This window comes from Camelus bactrianus, chromosome 15 (assembly GCF_048773025.1).
Source record: "Camelus bactrianus isolate YW-2024 breed Bactrian camel chromosome 15, ASM4877302v1, whole genome shotgun sequence".
Lineage (NCBI taxonomy): Eukaryota > Metazoa > Chordata > Mammalia > Artiodactyla > Camelidae > Camelus > Camelus bactrianus.
The window spans coordinates 19,363,674-19,381,584 of record NC_133553.1 but is presented as its reverse complement, the minus strand read 5'-3'; the positions used below and the strand labels follow the sequence as shown (position 1 = coordinate 19,381,584).

The window sequence follows — 17,911 nt, the reverse complement described above, 5'->3', positions numbered from 1 at the left end:
TTATGCCTCAGAATGAACTTAGGAATACAGCTCCACTTGAGAGAAAAAAAAAAAATGTCACTGAGCTAGTTCGTGGCAGAGCTGGGATTGAAACAAGGTCTCTCCACCCCGGGGCCCTCACTCTTACACACTGCAGGCCCTGGCTGCGTTGTAGGGTAAGGTGGATCATGCCAGGGAGATAAAAGCAGAGACGCAGGCAAGGGCTGCTCACGGAAGAGACTGAGTGTCCCCAGGGCCAAGGTTTTCAGTTTGGGTACTAGGATGGATCAGAGTTCCATGCAGGGGCCGCTGTGGTTGTTCAGGAGAGATACTGAGTTAGAAGGTACCATCTTACCTCCTGACACCGTGTCTGTGTTTCTCACCCACAGAGCCCCAGACAGCTGCTACACGAGGCCCGAGAGGCAGTTGGCCATCACGTATGACCAGTCCGAGGAGGAGCTGATGGCCAGCATCGAGCAGGAGTTCTGCAGCTGAGCCGGGCAGGGCAGCAGCCGCGAGTCACCCCCCAGCCAAAGCGCCGCTCCTCCCAGACCCCGCCCCACCTGATGAGGGGCTCTTAGGAACCTGGGCTGGGGGCGCACATCCCCCTGCCCCGCCCGTGGCTCACTGGAGCTGAGCCATCTCCAACATGCAGTTCCTCCTGGATCTTTCACTACTGGCCTTTTCAAATCCAGATTCAGACGGTCCTGGATGTGGCTGGCAACTGGCCATCACACTTGCTGGCAAGAGGTGGTCAGCTGTGCAGACCCAGGCCAGAAGGAAGGTGCAGGTGCTGCCCCACAGGTACGTGGGCAGCTGATCTACCAGATCCCTGCCCCCGACCCTGGTCTCTGCAGAGGGCCTGTCTACAAGGTTCTCCTGGATCTTGAAATGTTTCCCCTTTCTGACGACCCACTCACCACTGGATCCGAAGAAGGCTCATTAGCTGAGTGTGGCTCAGACAGGATGCCCTAGGGCCTCTCACCCACGTCCTGCAGCATCTCAGGAAGCTTCCCCTCTGGAGGGCACACCCAGGAGGTCTGCTCTCCCCAGCTGTAGGGGGTCAACCCAGGTTCTGCAAATGAATTACCGGGAGAAGTTGTTGAAATGCAGATTCTGATTCTGTGGGTCTGGGGCGGGGGCCAGAGAGCCTGCATTTCTAAGCAGCTCCCAGGTGAGGACCCCGGCTGCTGGATCCCAGTCTGAGCTTTAAGCCTGGCTGACTCTTCCTTCCCCGATGCTGGAGGCTGCTCAGAGCCACAGCCCACCTACCTCCCCTGAGAGAGGCCCTGCCCCTGCAGTGGGTATGGTGGCATGGGAACCGGAGACCCCAGTTCCGATCCTCCCTGTTGCACTAACTCGCAGGCACTCTCCCTCTCTGGGCCTCAGTTTCTTTCTCTAGAAGGTGAGTCCTGCAGGCTCTTCAGGCGCTCCCATCTCGGGTCATCCAAGATGACACAATCCCAGGCTTCCCTGGTCTCTGCTGTTCCCCCCACCCCCACCCCGGGGCACAGGACTGCCTTCCCTGCTGAGGGTGAGCAGCAGCCCCACTGGGAAAGGGTCTTCAGGGCCGCCTGCTCTTCCCAACGGGAGAAGGTAGCAAATCACAGCATGAGGCGGGAGAGCCTTAAGACATTCCGAGCTGACAGATGAGAAGGACTTCTAGCCATCCAGTCACGTGAGTCAGGCAGGGCCTGAAGGAGAACCACAGCCTGACTGGAAGGCAGGCTTGTGCCCTGGGCCCAGAGTGGCTGCTCTGGGAAAGCTCAGGGTGGCGAGCGGTCAGAGCATTTGGGAGGCCAGGTCCGCGGAGCAGCTGGTGAGGACGTCGGTACATGGGGGCATGGAGGGGACAGTCGCTTCCCCCCAGCCAGAATAGGTCTCAGCTCGTCTCATGTTTGCCACCAACATATTGGCCTCCCTGGCATCACCTGCAAATCCAAGAGCATCTCAGAAACCGAGAACCAGCCACTTGGTACTGCTCCCAGACCCACAGGGCTGTGGCCAAAATGGCCACATGGCTGTTTTCACGAACCTCTATGACTTGACAAGACTGCCTTTGATCAGAACCACAGCTGGGAGATTTTAACTTCAGAGTCAGAGCACCTTCCATCTCTGAGGGTTTGCTCAGAACCTCCCCAAAGAAATCTATTTCTCATCTAAGCCCAAACCATTTCTTTTGATATAAAGATTAAAGCCATTACTATTTTAATAATACTAGTACTTCTTTTAAAAGAAGTTCAAAATTTCTTACCATTAAGTCAGGCCTTGAATTTAATGATGTAAAATGTTTGTAATTTTACATCATTAATTTATAGTTACAATTTTCCATCACTAATTTGGTAAAATGGAACACGTTCAGTGAGAAAGACAATACCTTGCACTTTCCAGTGGCAACCTCATAAAACCCATAATGAGATGAAAGTGTAAGAAATTCTTCATGTCCTTACAGTCTATGTCATGTCAAGGTGAATGCACTTCATCAAAGCTAAGAAGTCACAGCGGTTGTTCTCAGGTCTTTTTATTTTTATTTTTTTATTCCCTGAATTCAGGAAAAGTGTCTTCTGAGTGGCAGCTCGCCAAACACAGCAGCGTGTCCCAGATGTGAAGCGCTGAGGTTCTCTGCCCAGAGATGGAGGGCGGGCTGAGTGTGCTGTGTGTGGGGCGGGGTGCTGGTCCTGGAGGCAGCAGGGCTGGGCCCGGGAGGGCTTCTTGTGCCAAACATGTGCAGAGTGCCTACTGGGTGCTGAGCGCTGCATCAGGCCTTCTCTTGGTTGCTCAGGGCAACCTTCTACTCTACAGCTGAGTGTGGAATCTGCTCATAGATGGGGAAGAATGTGACTGAAATAGAGACAGAAAAGGAATGTCTCCAAGTCAAAAGTGATGATGACACATTGATGTCTGTGCCACAGATGTGTCTCCTAGTTTCTGTGGTGGCGAGTTCCTCTGAGATGCTATGAAGCCCAGGAATTTAGAAAACACGCTCCATTGGTGTCTGTCCTCCTGGAGAAGGAGCCACACCCCGGCCCTCCTGCCACACGTGTGTGCCTTCTTAAGCCTTGAATCTCTTGCCCAAGGGGCCCTGCCCTATTCAGACTCCCTGTCCTCACCTGAGATCAGCTTTTCCAAGATACTCCCCTTTGATGTTCCAAAATCTCGAAGCCACATCTCGCTGGGCTGCCATTCTGGGCTGTGCTGAGATAGCACCTGTGGGTGGATGCCCCTGGGGAGTGTCGCTTCAACCCACGCTCACCTCCTGAGCCCCTGCTGCTGTGAATCCGGCCCCCTGCTAGATGCTGGTGTTTGTGTGGCAAGATCTGGTCTCCACCAGTGAGGACGTGCTGTTTCTAGTGGCAGAGGCATACTCGTAAACACTCCAGAGAAGCTAAAGGCTGTCAAAGAAGTGTAGCCAGAAGTTCCACTGAAGATCTAACCTATGTGGAGTGGGGGTGGGGTTCTTTTTCTGGTCCAGCAATAATTAGGCAGGAGAAAAACCTTCTTGGTTGCGCTGGAGAGGGTAAATCACATTCGAGGCTCTGAAGGTCAGTGCTCTCCCCAGAACCAGACCTTGGATGCGGTGATATCTGGACCCCCTGGAAACAAATCAGACCTTAATAGGTGGGTGGTGCTCAGTTTTCTGCTGTGATGAAACACTTTAGTTTCCAGAGTTGGAAAGGAAAAGCTGCCTTTTCTGTGAGGTGTGGACCTGGGAAGGAACGGTGACATTTTCAGTCCTCAAGAGATGGATGACATCTGATGGATGCCACATAGAACTGGTGCCTGGGGGTGTGGTTTCGTGTGGCACTGGGCAGTCATTCCAAGATCCAGGCCGCCACCAAAATCAGGGGCCTGTGGGGTCTGCTGTCAGTGACACCATGTGGCAGCAAGAAACACACAGCAGGGGGTCGGCAGGTGCAAAGATCCCAGCTTGGGCTAAGCCAGAGAGGTTTAGGACAATTTGCAGGGAAGGGGAGAAACTGCAGAGGGAGGGGCTGACTTTCTTACTAATCTGGTGAGGAGAAGATTTGAGTGAAAGATAAAAATAATAATGACCTTAGTAGCACAGGTTACAGAAACATTCCTTTTTGTTTTAAAGTTTATTCAACATCTACTTGAAGAGGGCTGGCTCCATGCCAGGCCTGTACCAGGCGGGCCCTGGGGGTTTAAAATAAATATGCGATGGGAATGAGAGCAGAGTGTGGTGGAACAGTTCTGCCCGCGCCTCTCCAGGAAGCCGTCGCCGCCATTGGGATTCCCGCGTCCTCGCTGCTCCTCGTCCTGGGAAAGCATGGGTGGCAGGGGCCGGGCTCCCTAGGGAGGCCCTGCCGCTTCTCCCTGAAGCTAGAGCAGGAGGAGTGAACCGGCCGGCCGGGTGAGTCCCGGGAGCCGCCTCGTCTGCGCAGTGGGCAAAGGAGCCTCTTCTTCCTCCGCCCCCGGGTGCTGGGAGGCCTCAAGGACAAACGGTGGGTGGAAACTGTGCGCCGGCTGAGCCCACGCGGATAAGTGAGTGGGTCACACGGAAGGCGAACCCCGCGGGCCGTTGCAGGCACTGGGAGCCGGCGTGCGCTACTGCGCAGGAAGGGGGCGGGTCGGGGGCGGGGCAACCACAGGACTCTGAGCATTTTGTATCTGGGCAGCACCCCAGACACAAATGGGGACCCTGGCTTCGCGCCCCGCCCCATTTGCTGGCAGGGATTTTCCTTGCAGCCCCTACAGAGGTAGGATCCCCAGAGGCGTTTCCGGGGTTCCGTCGCCCGCCGGGGAACCGAGCTCAGCTGCGCCGTCTCGAGGCCGACTGCAGGCCTCCAGGCCCGCTGAGCAGACTCTTGCTTTGAGGGCCCGCGCAGCTGCCAAAGCCAAGGTCCGGGGTCTGTGGGGACCCGAGGTGTGTACATGGACATTCTAACCCCCGCGTGGCACTTCGGTAGGGGTGTCCCTCAGCAAAACCGCCTGAGTACCTCCTGTCATAGTTCTTTTAATTCCCACAGAGCCCTCTCCCCTGGGTTCCAACGCCGAGGCAGGTGGGCACGGCGCCGGGACCCTGCACACCGAGCCCGAGGCACAGCCACTCCCCTAGCCCTGCGCGTGCTCCCTCAGCGCTTTCTCCGAGTAGCCTTATTCTCAAGAGCACGGATCTAATAACCATCTCGGGTCGCCCTTTGAGAAGTGATATAAATAATGACTCCTCAGCCCAGAATACACACGCTCCTGTGCACACAATTTGCCTTCGGTTTTCGGGTGTCCGCCTCCGTCCAGGCGCCCCCCTGTAGACCTCCAGGGTTCTCTGGGCTGTTCTCTCTTCCTTGGCACTCTGCCCCGTGACCCTTGCCACCCTGGCATTCGTGCACCCTCACTGCCATCTCCTCCACTAGGGGACTCGAGTCCCGCCTGAGTTCCTCCTCCCTGCATCACAACCTGGAAACTTCCTCAAGGCAGCAGACTGGGTTCACTACCCTTATTTCCTATCTCTCAGGGTCACTGTCTTTCATGACCCAAGGTCCAGTTCCTGGAAAACTCCTTTCATACATTTTGTCTGGTGGTTATTTTGAGAGTGAGATTATATTCAGTTCCTGTTACTCCATCTTGGGCAGAAGTGGAATTCATATTTTAATGTTTAAACTGCCACAGCTTGGCCAGTGGGAGTTCCTTTGAATGACCTCTTTACCATTTAGCACAGGCCCTGACACTCTTGAAGGCAGCCGGCAACACGAGAATACTCTAAGCCTGTTCTGTTATTTCTGTGCCCAAAGACAGCTACCCTTCAAGTAGATTTTTGTTCGAAAACAACTAAGGTTTTCTTCTACATACAAAATGAAAGTGCCAGGCTCTGAGATAGGATAGGCACATTACTCTATGTAATCCTCATTTCAGAAATGAGGAAACTAAAAGTAGAGTTCATTTCTCAGCAACACGTAGCTAAATGGAGTCGGATCTGCACCCAGTCCTGTCTCAGGCCAAATCCATACTACTTATCAAAGCTACCTGCCAGGAGTCTGGTAGACCTTCCCTGGGCCTTCCTCTCTGGACTCCTTCAAGACTAGAGGTTTTTAATTAACTTTTTTGTTTGTTTGTTTGTTTGTTGGAGGGAGGTAATTAGATTTATTTTTTTAATGAAAGTATTGGGGGTTGAACCCAGGACCTCATGCATGCGAAGCACACACTCTACCACTTGAGCTATACCTTCCCCCAAGATTAGAGGTTTTGATCACTACTAGTTACTTGCTTCATTTTATTGCACTCTATTGCAAGTCTGATCCACTTCCTAAAATGTAAGCTCACCCATAACAGGAATCATATCACATCCATCCATCCACCCACCCACCCATTTATATATATATAAAATATATAATATGTACAGAATGGAATACTAATCAGCCATAAAAAAGAATAAAATAATGCCATTTGCAGCAACGTGGACCTGGAGATTGTCATTCTAAGTGAAGTAAGCCAGAAAGAGAAAGAAAAATGTCATATGATATCACTTATATGTGGAGTCTAAAACAAAGGACACAAATGAACTTCTTAAACAAACAAAGAAAAGAACATGCTGAGAAGAAACCTGTTTGCAGAGCCAGCTCAGGACAATCCTGGGACCCACTAGGCTTCCTAGGGAGTGGTGAGAGACCTTTGGGAACAAGCCTCCCTAACTTAGAGTGGACTGAGCGGGTCTCATCCCACTAGGGTATGGTGTCCCTGGTGCCTGGACTTCCTCCCAGGATGGGGCCCAGGTGTAAGGTACATGTCTCAAGTCCCTCATTTTAAGAGTCCCTAAACAAAAGAAGCAAGTTGAAATTAAAGCAACAGTGGCTATTACAGCCAGAAAGTAGAACCTTGGGGACACAGAGGACAGCAGGTAAAGTCACAAAGCTGAGGGTAACAAGCATGTGGCCACCACCCAGAAGCAAAGGGATTTGGAATTGGAGAGACTTTTCTAGGTGGAGTGCTAAATGCAAAGCCTGTTGTGATCCTTTACCCCCCACACAATTGTGCACACACATGCACACCCATGACCAGGACTAGTGTGGTCTATGGAATCACATTCCAGGATGAGTGGTTTTGGAAGGCAGTGAGTCAACAGGACTGTGACATTGGATCTGGAGTGAGAAAGGAGCCCAGGATGACTCCAAGATTTTGCACTGGAACAGCTAAAAGGATGGCCTTGCTGTTCTTTTCAAAGACAATGGGGTCAGCTGTGGGAAAAGCAAGCGTGGGCAAGAAGATGAGGAGCTTGGGCAAAGTCTGGGACACTGAATAGATGGGTGTCAAGCAGACAGATGGAAACAGGAATCTGAAGCCCAGGTGAGAAGAGCGAAGGAGACACATGCATGCAGGTAGAGATGTGATTCTTATCTAAGTCACAAGGGTGGAAAAGATCACCCAGGTTGTGAGGGCAGTAGGAGAGGAGTCAGGGAGAGGAGGGGGACCAGCAAAGGAGCAGGGAGGTAGGAGAGCAGGAGAGTGTGGCCCTGTCGTGCTGCTGGACAGACCCAATGAGGACTGAGGACCGAGGACCGAGCCCATGGAAGTGCCTAGGCTCCAACAGCTGCAGGGGCTCGTCTAGTGGGATGTGGACACACAGCCCCAGCCAGAGTGGGTTCCAGAGAGGACATACTCCAGGAGCAGGAGTGAAGACTGCGGCTCCGGGATGTACTTTTAGAGCCTGGGCTGGGAGCAGGGGAAGGGGATGCCTCCCAGTCCACCTCCCGGCACAGGAAGATTATGAGGATGAGGGTCACAGGTCACAGCACCCACGGTCCTGTTCTGCCAAGACCAGTCCCAACATCAGAGCGGCCAACACAGAAGCAGACTCTTCACACACTTCTTTCAGAAAGAACCCTCCAAAGAATCTTAAGGGCATCCTGAAAGCAGAACAGAACCCCAGAAACCAAAGAGGAAGGTCAGGTTGGGCCAATATACAATTTTATAGATTTTTCTGAAAAGCCACTGGGTATACTGTAGTGCAGGTACATGACACAGGATACAGTCTGGTTTGCAAATCAAAAATGTTTTATATGATTCAAAGAAAAAAGTTACATCGCACATATTCATTTAAATAAGTCAAAGTCTGTTGTTACATAAAACATAATTCTGAAACACTTAAAATTTTATTACTGAAACTACTTAGAAGGCTCAAAGTCAAAAGAGATCAAGCAGAATTGCTCAGGCAGTAAAGTGCACTGGGGAAGTGCCCTCTTCTGACAGCCGGGCTGCAGCGGAGGGACTCCACACTGAACACACACCACAGGCGCTGGTTCTCCGATTGCATTTTTCAGATGAAGCTGTTTCCCAACTTACAGTTTTTCAATCGACAAACAGAGGGCCGAAAACTGTTGTTTACAGAAGGTACTTTGAAATCTCATCAGGAAATGGAAGTATAAATCAAAACTTTTTTTAAAAACACATCTATTGTTTGGAAACTAACTACATTGCTCAGAGAATGAAGTTCAGTGTGACAAGCAACCAAATACTCAAAGACGTTGTGTTATCCACCAGAACATTAGTAGGATTAACGTTATTTTGTATAACTAAGAGAAATATCCAATTTAATGCCATTTACAGCATACACACAGAAATGTTTATGCTGATTTAAGATACAAGTAGTGGGAGGAAGGACTGGGTGGTGGGGAAACACAAACTATGTACATTTAATTACAGTTCTTTTGTAACTGTAGTATGTCTCATGACCAGGAGGAATACTCAACTACAGAAGTGTCCAAAGACATGGAAGCCTCCTAAACACACAGCCTGTCACTTAGCGGCTGATACTAGAGGGTAATTTAAAGGGTGTGGAGTAACATACAGTGAATGACCAGGAGAGCATTCTCAGACTAAAGGAAGGCCTGAACACAAAACCTAATTATATTTATTCAGTATTTCACCTTACCATCGTTTTAATAAAGGTAAATGCCAATAACTAAGAGCCAAAGACAGAATCTAAATACATATGGCACAACAAAAACCATCTGCAGGCTCCAAGAGCAGAGCAACATCCCCACATCCCTTACATGTGTTCTGTTGCTGGATTCCCAACACTGCCCAACAAAAGCAAGCTTGTGGCCTTCCGGACCCGGGGCGCAGTCTCTGTAACGCTCAGACCTGTGCTCACACAGCTTCACAGTGACGCCCATGGTCTGCTTTCTAGGCAGACTGCAAAACACCCCACTCCCAAGTAATTCTCCATTTGATCAAAACAATTTCCTTCAAATAAAATGAATGAAAGGACAGCTGGGCAGTATTACTGCCATTTAGCGTAGCTTGCATTTCCCATAGTTCTTAATACTTAATAAAGAAATCAGAACACTGGAGCTGCACCATCTGCACGTGCCCCCACCTCAGATAAGCTGTACTTTGGTGGGAAGTCCCTCCAAATACTAAGGACGTTTCCTTTTTCTCTAGGAAGTTACTTTACCCACAAAATACTTGGATAAGGCCACAGCAAAAGAAGTCAAACTGACAACTAACAAAGCAGCTGAGTTTGAGTGCATACATCACCTTTTTTGGTGTTTGAGGTACAAATGAGACTGTGAACGGTGTGCTCTCGGCAGAGCAGACACTCAGATCCTACAGCAGCTCTCTGCTCATCGGGTACCTATTGAGTATTTTAAGTTATCCTCTGGGGTACATTCCTCACAAGTCACACCACAGACACAGGTGACTAAGTTCTACTTAACCAAAATTTAAATCCTTGGGCTACAGCCTTAAAGGAACGGTTGCTTGGTATTTCTCTTGAAAATGTTATGAAGAAGCCAACTATAAAGTTTTTTTTCCTCCCCCATTTATTTAAGAGGCCCCTGCTCAACCAGTTCTGATTCTAGAAAATTCTTAGATCTAAAAGGCCTAATTACAAAGTTGTAAATTTTTTTGGCTAAATAATATTCCAACTTTTGTACTAAAAGTAAGGGTATAATTAAAATGTTAAATACTGAAAAGACTGTAAAATCATCTATCTAGAAATTAGTGATTTGAGCACCAATAAAAATATTTTTATAAAAAACAGTATAAAAATTAGTACCCTGTCGCGTTTCTACAAAACATGAATAGAAAGGTTGTAAAAATCCCAATTTTGTAAGATTTATTGCCGAAATGTTTGTTTGAATGCTGGTGACTTAGATTATCAAATTTTCTTCCATTTCCTTAAAAGAACTTCTGAAACTGCAAAAGATACTGAACAGGGTCCCAACCAAGAAAACAAGTCAACATGCCTTCATCAGAACCAGCTCTCTACCTTCCCCTAGCCCTCAAGACTTTTTTTTTTTTGGAGAGAAAATCATCAGTTCCATTCCTGAAAGCAGGCTTTTACAAATTTCCATCCGCAATTCCCTGGCGGACCCGTCACGCAGACGCTGGCATGCGCACCAGCAGGCTCCCAGGCTTCTCCGCTGAAGCAATTCTGTTGAGTTTGCCGACCTCCGCCTGCCAGCCAGGGATCTTCTTGGTTGTCATGTGGCGCCGGGCATGCTTTGTCAGGTGGTCGCTGCGCATGAAACGCCGATCACACACTGGGCACACAAACTTCTTCTCCCCAGTGTGAGTTCTGCGGTGGCGAGAGAGTTCATCTGAGCGAGCAAATTTTTTATCACAGCCATCCCAGCTACAGCTGAAAGGCTTCTCTCCTAAGAGATGAGAAAACACATACTAGAGAAAATATAAATAAATGCTCAGCAGGTTGATTTATGTCATTTAAAAATTTTGGTCATCAAGACCTAAGGAAAAAGTAATATCCTACTATTCTGGAATCAGGTTATCTGGAAGTCAAGTAATTGTCCAAGATGCATTTCTTCCTGCCACTCCCAAGATGTAGTATGTCAGGGCTCAACAATGTCAAATTCATCTAGTTATTCCAAAGATTTTTTAAATAAAGGTAAGTCTTCAACAGTTAACTGGAGGAAGAGTCTTAAAAGGAATAATTCCTTCCCTCTCAGGAAGCTGCACATCTAAAAACAAATCCCTCCCAGGACCTACAAGACTTCTCAGAATCATTAATGCCATCTTCATATTTGTTATTACACTGACAAAGAGGTTAACTACAAAATGAACTAGAATTCTAATAACCACCTTCTTGTAGTTACAAGCCTCAAGTGTCTCCGTTCAAAGTTTCAGCACACTTGGAAGGTGTCTCATACTGTCTTCCTGGAGGTGAGCGAGGGAGCCCTTGTCCGCAGGTAACAGTGTGGCCCTTCCCCTGAGTCCTCCCGGGCCTTTCCAGCCAGCAGGAGTGCTCCCTTTCCTAGAAGTCCCTATCTTGACCAGGTTGTGACAATCACACACTGCTGTGCAACCTCATAAATGGATGTGTTCAACGCTGTTACAGGCTGTTACGTGACCTACCTTCCTGAAGATTTATGACTTGCCTAGTTCATCCATCTCTGTACAGTTTAGCTCCCAGCACAGCACTTTGTATGACAGGTGGCGAATAAATGGTTTTGAATGAATGATGATGAGACATCAGTTAAATATATCATGTTTTTCAAAGTTGAATTAGCAGGAAAATTCAGCATCACAATGGTTTTTTATGAACGATTCTAAGAAAAAAGGCCTGAACTTCATGGACTTTCAAAGATCTCATGCTATAAGCATAAGGTTACCTGTTTTCAGGAAACCACCACCACTGCTGTCAGCATACTGGATGGCCAGAGGGTGGACAGAGAATAACCACCCTTTGGCATAGGATTTATAAAAACATGAGCCTTTGCTCACTCTACCTTATACTAATTTTAAAAATTTTCAGCTTAGAATGAAAAACTATCTTATCTAAGGTAAACTCACCCAAGGTTTCTATATCTTATGAAAACTCCAATTTAGTGTTTACAAAATGTCACTAGAAGTTGATTCTTCAGAACTTTTATGGTTACTTAAGTATACTGGGAAACCTGAAGCCCTATTTTGTGCCACCCTGCCAGTATTTCTACCAAGGGAAACTGACTGAATAAACAGTAATACCTCATTCCATTGCCTCCCCAAATGCATAATCTGTGTTTGGATGTGATCTGAAGTTCACCTCGGTAGTCTCTGAAGAGTTTGCCAAGTCAATGAGCCCTTCAGAGGTGCCCGTTCACGCCAATACAGCCATGACAGCTACCCTGTAGTACCAATGACCAATCATCATTTACTAGTGCCAGGCTCTTAGGTCAGACACCAAGAATTTATATCCAGTGAGATCAGACAAGTATATAAGTAACTAAAAAAAACAGAGGGAGAATGTGGTGAGAAACGTAACAAACCCCTAGGGTCAAATAAGGAAGGAGAGATCAGAAAATACTTCTAAGAGAGGCCCTTAAATGGTTTTTAGTAAATAAGAGATAGTCAGAGAGCAGAGAGTGAAGGGGAGAGATGTGGACGTGGAGAGCAAAGGTAAAGGCAGAGAAGCAAGTTCTTCACCGGCCAGGCCTTGGGCCTCATCCCTGAAGCAGACAGCCCACTCCGTAGCGTGGAGGGCAGCAGAGCGCCTTTTGTTCAGCCTACGTTCCAGACCCTGCTTCATTCCGCAAGTGGAAGCTGCCACAACAGCATTTTAATACGCTCATTAGAACCACTCTACCTCAAATGCATTTTGGAGTAAAGTACCACAACGACTCCCTCCAGTTCAGCCTTTCCCAAACGGCTGACAACATTCCCTGTTGTCCCGCAGGCCATCAGCAGACATTCTGGTGAAAAGGGTTCCACGATGGAGAGAGTTTACGAACCACGTCTTTACCGCGGAACCCGCGACCTGTTGCTGTGCTTGTGTGTGCATATGTGCGTGAACCTTTCGAAGGTGAGCTTAACAAGCAGACTATTTAACTACAGGACTTTTGAAAACAAAACAAAATGCCTGACACTAACTCAAAGAACAAGAGAGCTACAGAACACCTGAGACACTCTGCCCCAAGCAACTAAAGCAGAAGTTCTATCTACCAGGCCACCTCACCTCCGTTAAACATGGTAGCCACCAGCCCCTTGTAGCTGTACAAATGCAAACTTAATGAAAATGTAAAATTTAGCTCCTCAGACACACTGTTCACACTTCAAGTGTGTGTGGCTAGTGGCTACCCTCTTACTGGACAGATAGAGAGCATTTCCATCACTACAGAAAATTCTAGGAAGCCAATGAGGTAACACAAAGAGATCACTAAGTCACTACAGTTACTTTCTTTTGTGACTTCTCAATTAGACACTATCCATTCCCAAAAGTAAAAAATATTCCTTTAAAGTGCAAACAGTCTAGAATTCAAACTTCTCCATACTTTAGAAAGCTCTTTCCCTATAGTAAAACTAAGTAAATCACCTTGATGTTTATCCAACGTGAACGCACATTTTCTAAAATGCAAATAAAAAATGAGACGTCTACTGCAGTAAGAGGCAACGAGAGCCTCCCTCTAAAGCCCATCAAGGATCACAGTCACAGAGCTGTACTATGTTTATCTACTGGGCTGAGCAGATGGATGGCATGTTCTAGGAAAACCACTGATGGCTGTACTAATGTTAACCCCAAGACTATGAAAGCTTTTCAGAATCAAAGAAAAAAGGCCGCCTTCTCCAGTGGTCCTCATGCCTTGATCCCAAAGGCGGCTTGACGTGTGTTTCCTTCCCAATGCCCGACCTGCCTCAGGACTCACCTGTGTGCGTGCGGAGATGAGCCTTGAGGTGGGAACTTTTGAAGTAGGTTTTCCGGCAGCCTGGGAAGTTGCAAACATAGTTCCTCCTTCGGGAAAAGTCTACCTGAGGGGCACAGTTTTGACTGGATGCAATGAACACTGGAGCAGGGGCAAGGGGCAAGAACTTGTTATTTCCAACAGCCATTACACTCGATGAACACGTGGCAGGCTGGGGGAGGGCCCCCTGGGGCAGAACCAGCATCACAGTTCCCTGAGGCACAGATGGTCCCACAAACACAGGCTGGGGCACTGGAGCAGCGTGGGGTAAGATGGGTTTGACAGTCCCTGCAGACACTTGGGGGGGTGGCTTCAAAAAAGCTGGTAACATGCCACTTTGTCCAGTCACAGGGATCATTTGGCAAAGGACAGGGGGACTAGGAATGGGGACAGAAATCAGAGGGGTGGCTTTCCTTGGCAAGTCATTTTCATAATTCTTTGGTGAGCAGGACTGAATTGCAACAGGCCACCCTACCTCCTGCTGGCCTTTATCAGCAGGGATCAGGCCACCAGACTTGTATGAGCAAGGCTGACAAGACACTGAGTTAACTTTGAGCAAACTGTCTGTGAGGTGTGTGTCCTGCAAAGCTTCAGTACATCTTGGAATCTGTGCTTCTACTTCTCTGTTGGCTGAAAGTTGGTGTTCTTGAGTCTGGGTGGTAGGAACGTGGGCAGGAGAAGGACTCCCCCCAGTGTGGCAAATGACACTTGTCACCATGGCCCTGCAGTGAGAGCTGGCAGCTGGCTCCAGCAGCTCTGGCTTCATACCAGGCAGGCCCCTCTCTGCCCTCCTGCTCAGCACTCTGGCTGCCCCAGTAGAGGCTGGGGGGATGGCCACGACCATGGGTGCTTTGGAATCAGTTACTTGGGAAGGAACAAGTGTTCCTGTCGACGGCTCCACGAGGTCAGGACTCTGAGGAGGAGTCATGCACTTAAAAAAAAAAAAAAGTACTATGTGAAAAGGTTGTTTTGGTTAAATTTTAAGGAACTTACTTTGATCATGTTGCCCCCAAAGGCTTCACAAAGAAGTATCTAGAAAAGGCTGTTTGAAGTCTGCTCACAAGAGCAACCAGTGGCTGTAAAGGAGGCATGAGGTACTTTATTTTCTTGCTTTCTCCCTTCTTCCCAGCCTCTCCCAAACCGACCCATTTGCTCAGTCATAAGGATGTCAGTGCTGTTCCTGGGCTTGCACAGCTACTGAAAGGAGCAATTTCAACTATTAGGATGACAAATGAGAAAACAAATTCATATTAAAAATGAGAGCTCTACACAATAATTTTAGAGTCTCAAAAACTTTTTAAAATTTAACACATACTTACCCAATCACACACATCCAGTTCCTACTGGATGCAAGATAAAATCTATCAGAATGATCCCCGAAAGGCCATGCTCTAACCAGGGGTTCTACCTAAACCAAGCCTCTCTTTGCACCCCACCCCCAGCAACTCTCACTTACTTTGGGCCTCCCCACGGAAGAGCCCAATGCAAAGAAACTCTGAGAGGTGCTCCCGGCAGCCAGGATTACTACTTGGACAACCCTCTCCACTGCCCACAAGTCCCTTCTCATCCCTCTCCAAGTCAGTTTTCCAAACTCTCCTTCCAGTGCAAGCTTCCAGCCCAGGACAATTAGATTATAGCTTTCAGTTTAGTTAACAATTTACAGCTTTCAACTTCTCCAAGCTGAGAAGCAATTTCTCCCAGTAACTTCATAGCTGTAGCAAGTTAAGAAAACAAAAACAAAAAACAGTGCTTGACTGCACCAAACTCACACAAGAAAGAAGTTGGCCACCACAGGGAGGCAGAGAGGCCAGGATTTCAACCCAGCTAATGAAGGCTGTCAGGTGCCAAAGCATAGGCCTTCTCCAGCTGCTACCCACAGATTTGATCCTGGACTGGGGTACCTAAGCCCTCACCATAAGCTCCCCAGGGAAATGAGTATATTTTGCTTTCTGGAATCAATCTGTAAATTTCAGCCTATGGATATTTTAATCCTGTGGCTGCATCTATCAATGGGAAAGCACATTTTCAAGACATGTTTTCATCCTTAGGACCCACACAGGGGAGAGTATGAACCTGCTTGCCAGCATCCCAGGGAATCCACCCAGGAATTCTTCAGCACATTTATTGAAGGTACTCTAGCACAAAACCCACTCCTCTCCCCACCCCTTACCAAAGTTGACAAGGAATGGAAGTCCTTTGGTAGCTCAGGTGCAGCTGCGTCTATGTGCACAGTGGTGGTGACATCCCCAGAGTCAGAGACGGGTGTGAGGGGTCTTATCTTTAACAGGTCCCCTTTCTGGGCTCTCTGACCCCAGGAACTCATGCAAACAAGAGCCTCGACAGCTTCCATGTCGTTCTGCTCCAAGATGCTGCATGTAGACCTCTCACTGTCATGCCGCTTCCTCTCCAGGATTGACTCACATATGTCCATGATGTCAACCTAAAGGAGACACAACACAGCAGCTTCTCAGCCCCGGGAAACAGACAAGGAACCCTGATGGGCACGCGGGCACACACACCAGCAGCCTGCCCCGCGCACGCCCGCACTGCCCGCCTCCAGCCGCACGCGCACGCGCTCTGGCTTCTAGGGAAGGAAGCCTGCGGAGCACGTAGGTCCACTTGGCTCTGAAGCCAGCTTTCTGTGGAGGGAAGGAGTTGGGATGCAGTCGGCCGGCCAGCAGCTTCCACAGAAAACTCTGATTCGTAACAAAGGTTATCAAGTTTATGTTTGTCTTCGGGAAATGATTAATAAGACTTATTTCCTGAGGCGTGAACCAAACTGGCTAGTGCCAAACGGGCCCCGGGGAGGAGGAACGATACTGATGGCTCAGGCTGAGGTTGGGCGAGATGAGAGAGCGGCCCTTCAGAGTCGTGAAGCCACCGGAGTGTCCCTCAAGATGCATTTGCGGGAACTCTGGAGCATCCATATCAGTCAGGGCATCCCTCAGCAGAGCTCCAGGAGGGAGAGCCCGCGCTGGTTCAGCCCCGGTCCCCACACCCAGGAGCACCAAGTCAGTCAAGGCCACCAGGACAGCACGGGGAGAGGAAGAAACTGTTAAGATCTCGCCACAAGTCCTGGACCCGAGGGCTTCCCGGCGCAGTACCCTTGTCTCTTCTTAAGCGCGAGGGGGATGGGACGCGACTAGAACTAACTGATCTCTTTCCAGAGAAACTTTACATCTATGAAGATACATACTTCCACTCAGTTTGCTTAAGCATCCAACCTGACTTACCCAGGTTACCCCCAGGGCACACAGGTAAGGCCACCGCCTTTACAAATGCCACTCTGGCCCCGCTTCTGCCCGCAGCCCGGCCTCGAAAAGAACTGTTAAGTCACAGACATGGGCTGCTGCCTGCTCCACCCCCACAGCGGGGGAGGGACGCGGCGGCGCGGGGCTCCCAGTCCTTTCGGCCCCTCAGCCGTCCAGTGGCTCGACAACCAGGAACCAGGTCCCAGGTCCCAGGTCCAGCCAGCGAACTTCCCGCCGCTCTCAGGCCCGTACTGGAGCCAGCCGGGTGGAGGCGTCCCACTCCGCCCACCGCGTGCAGTCTTCCCGCCAGCTTTTGCCCCGCCCCGCGTTCCCGCTAGCTTTTGCTCCGCCCCTCGCCCCGCCCCCGCGCTGCGTTCCCACAGCCCTCTCCACGCCCTTCACCTTCCCGCCAGCTTTTGCCCCACCCCCTAGCTCTCCGCTGACGCGCGCCGTGTTCCCACAGTCCTTGCCCCTCCGCCTTTGCCCCGCCCCCGCCGCCCGCGTGCCGCGTTCCCGCCAGCCGCGCCCCGCCCAATGGCCGCCTCCGCACAGGGCCTGGTGACGTCATGGCTGGAAATAACCCCGCACCTGGAGCCCGCGGGGCGGGGCCGCTGCGGGAACGCCAGACAAAGCTGCGCGTAGGGCGGTGCGAGGCACACGCCCCCTCCCCGCCCCTCCCAGCGCGGCCTCACGCAACCACCGCCCCTCTCGGCTCCCGAACCCGCCTGGGTTCCTAACGGTGCGGGTGCGGCGAGGCCTCGCGCGCTGCCTCTCTCCTCCGCACCCTGGGTCCGCACAGGCGGCGCGTCCCCGCCTCTCCCCTCGCTCCGATGGGCGGCCACTCACCGCGCGCGCGTCGCCCGGGCCCGCGGAGCCTGGCGTGTGCATGGTGCCTGCGGCCCGGAGGCAACAAAGCCGCCACGGGCGGGAGCTTAGTGCACGGCAGCTGCCGCACGTGCGCGGCGGGCGGCGGAGACCCGGAGCTCGAGCGGCCGGCGCGCGCCTCCGCCCGCGCGGCTCTGCCCCGGCGCGGCCCTCGCGGCGCGGGAG

The 17,911-nt window shown here is 50.2% G+C and overlaps 2 protein-coding genes across 4 annotated transcripts in view; one reads left to right on the top strand and one right to left on the bottom strand.

Moving 5' to 3' along the window:
• The window catches only part of CYS1 (cystin 1), a 24,322-nt gene extending 15,954 nt beyond the window's left edge, over nt 1–8,368 (top strand). Inside the window, exon 3 of the mRNA XM_074341653.1 lies at nt 369–8,368. Coding sequence (XP_074197754.1) covers nt 369–474 — 106 coding nt within the window. The 3' untranslated portion in view covers nt 475–8,368. The remainder of the gene's footprint in view (nt 1–368) is intronic.
• Nucleotides 7,966–17,911, bottom strand: KLF11 (KLF transcription factor 11). Of its 3 annotated transcripts, none has more exons than XM_074341651.1 (4): nt 17,708–17,911; nt 15,781–16,050; nt 13,575–14,541; nt 7,966–10,513 (listed from the first exon to the last, which is right to left on the bottom strand). In XM_074341651.1, exons 1-4 carry the CDS (start codon nt 17,747–17,749, stop codon nt 10,443–10,445), a joined length of 1,350 nt encoding a protein of 449 aa, XP_074197752.1. In that variant the 5' UTR covers nt 17,750–17,911; the 3' UTR covers nt 7,966–10,442. The 3 variants fall into 3 exon arrangements, with proteins under 3 accessions (XP_074197752.1, XP_074197751.1, XP_074197753.1); XM_074341650.1 differs by having other exon boundaries at nt 7,966–10,592; nt 17,708–17,910; XM_074341652.1 differs by having other exon boundaries at nt 10,419–10,614.

Coding starts and splice junctions, on each gene's coding strand:
- KLF11 (XM_074341650.1), bottom strand. CDS start 17,749: ATGCACACGCCAGGCTCCGCGGGCCCGGGCGACGCGCGCGCG. Junction 16,051..17,707: donor GCCCGGGCGACGCGCGCGCG/GTGAGTGGCCGC, acceptor TGTCTCCTTTAG/GTTGACATCATGGACATATG. Junction 14,542..15,780: donor TCCATTCCTTGTCAACTTTG/GTAAGGGGTGGG, acceptor TTTTTTTTTAAG/TGCATGACTCCTCCTCAGAG.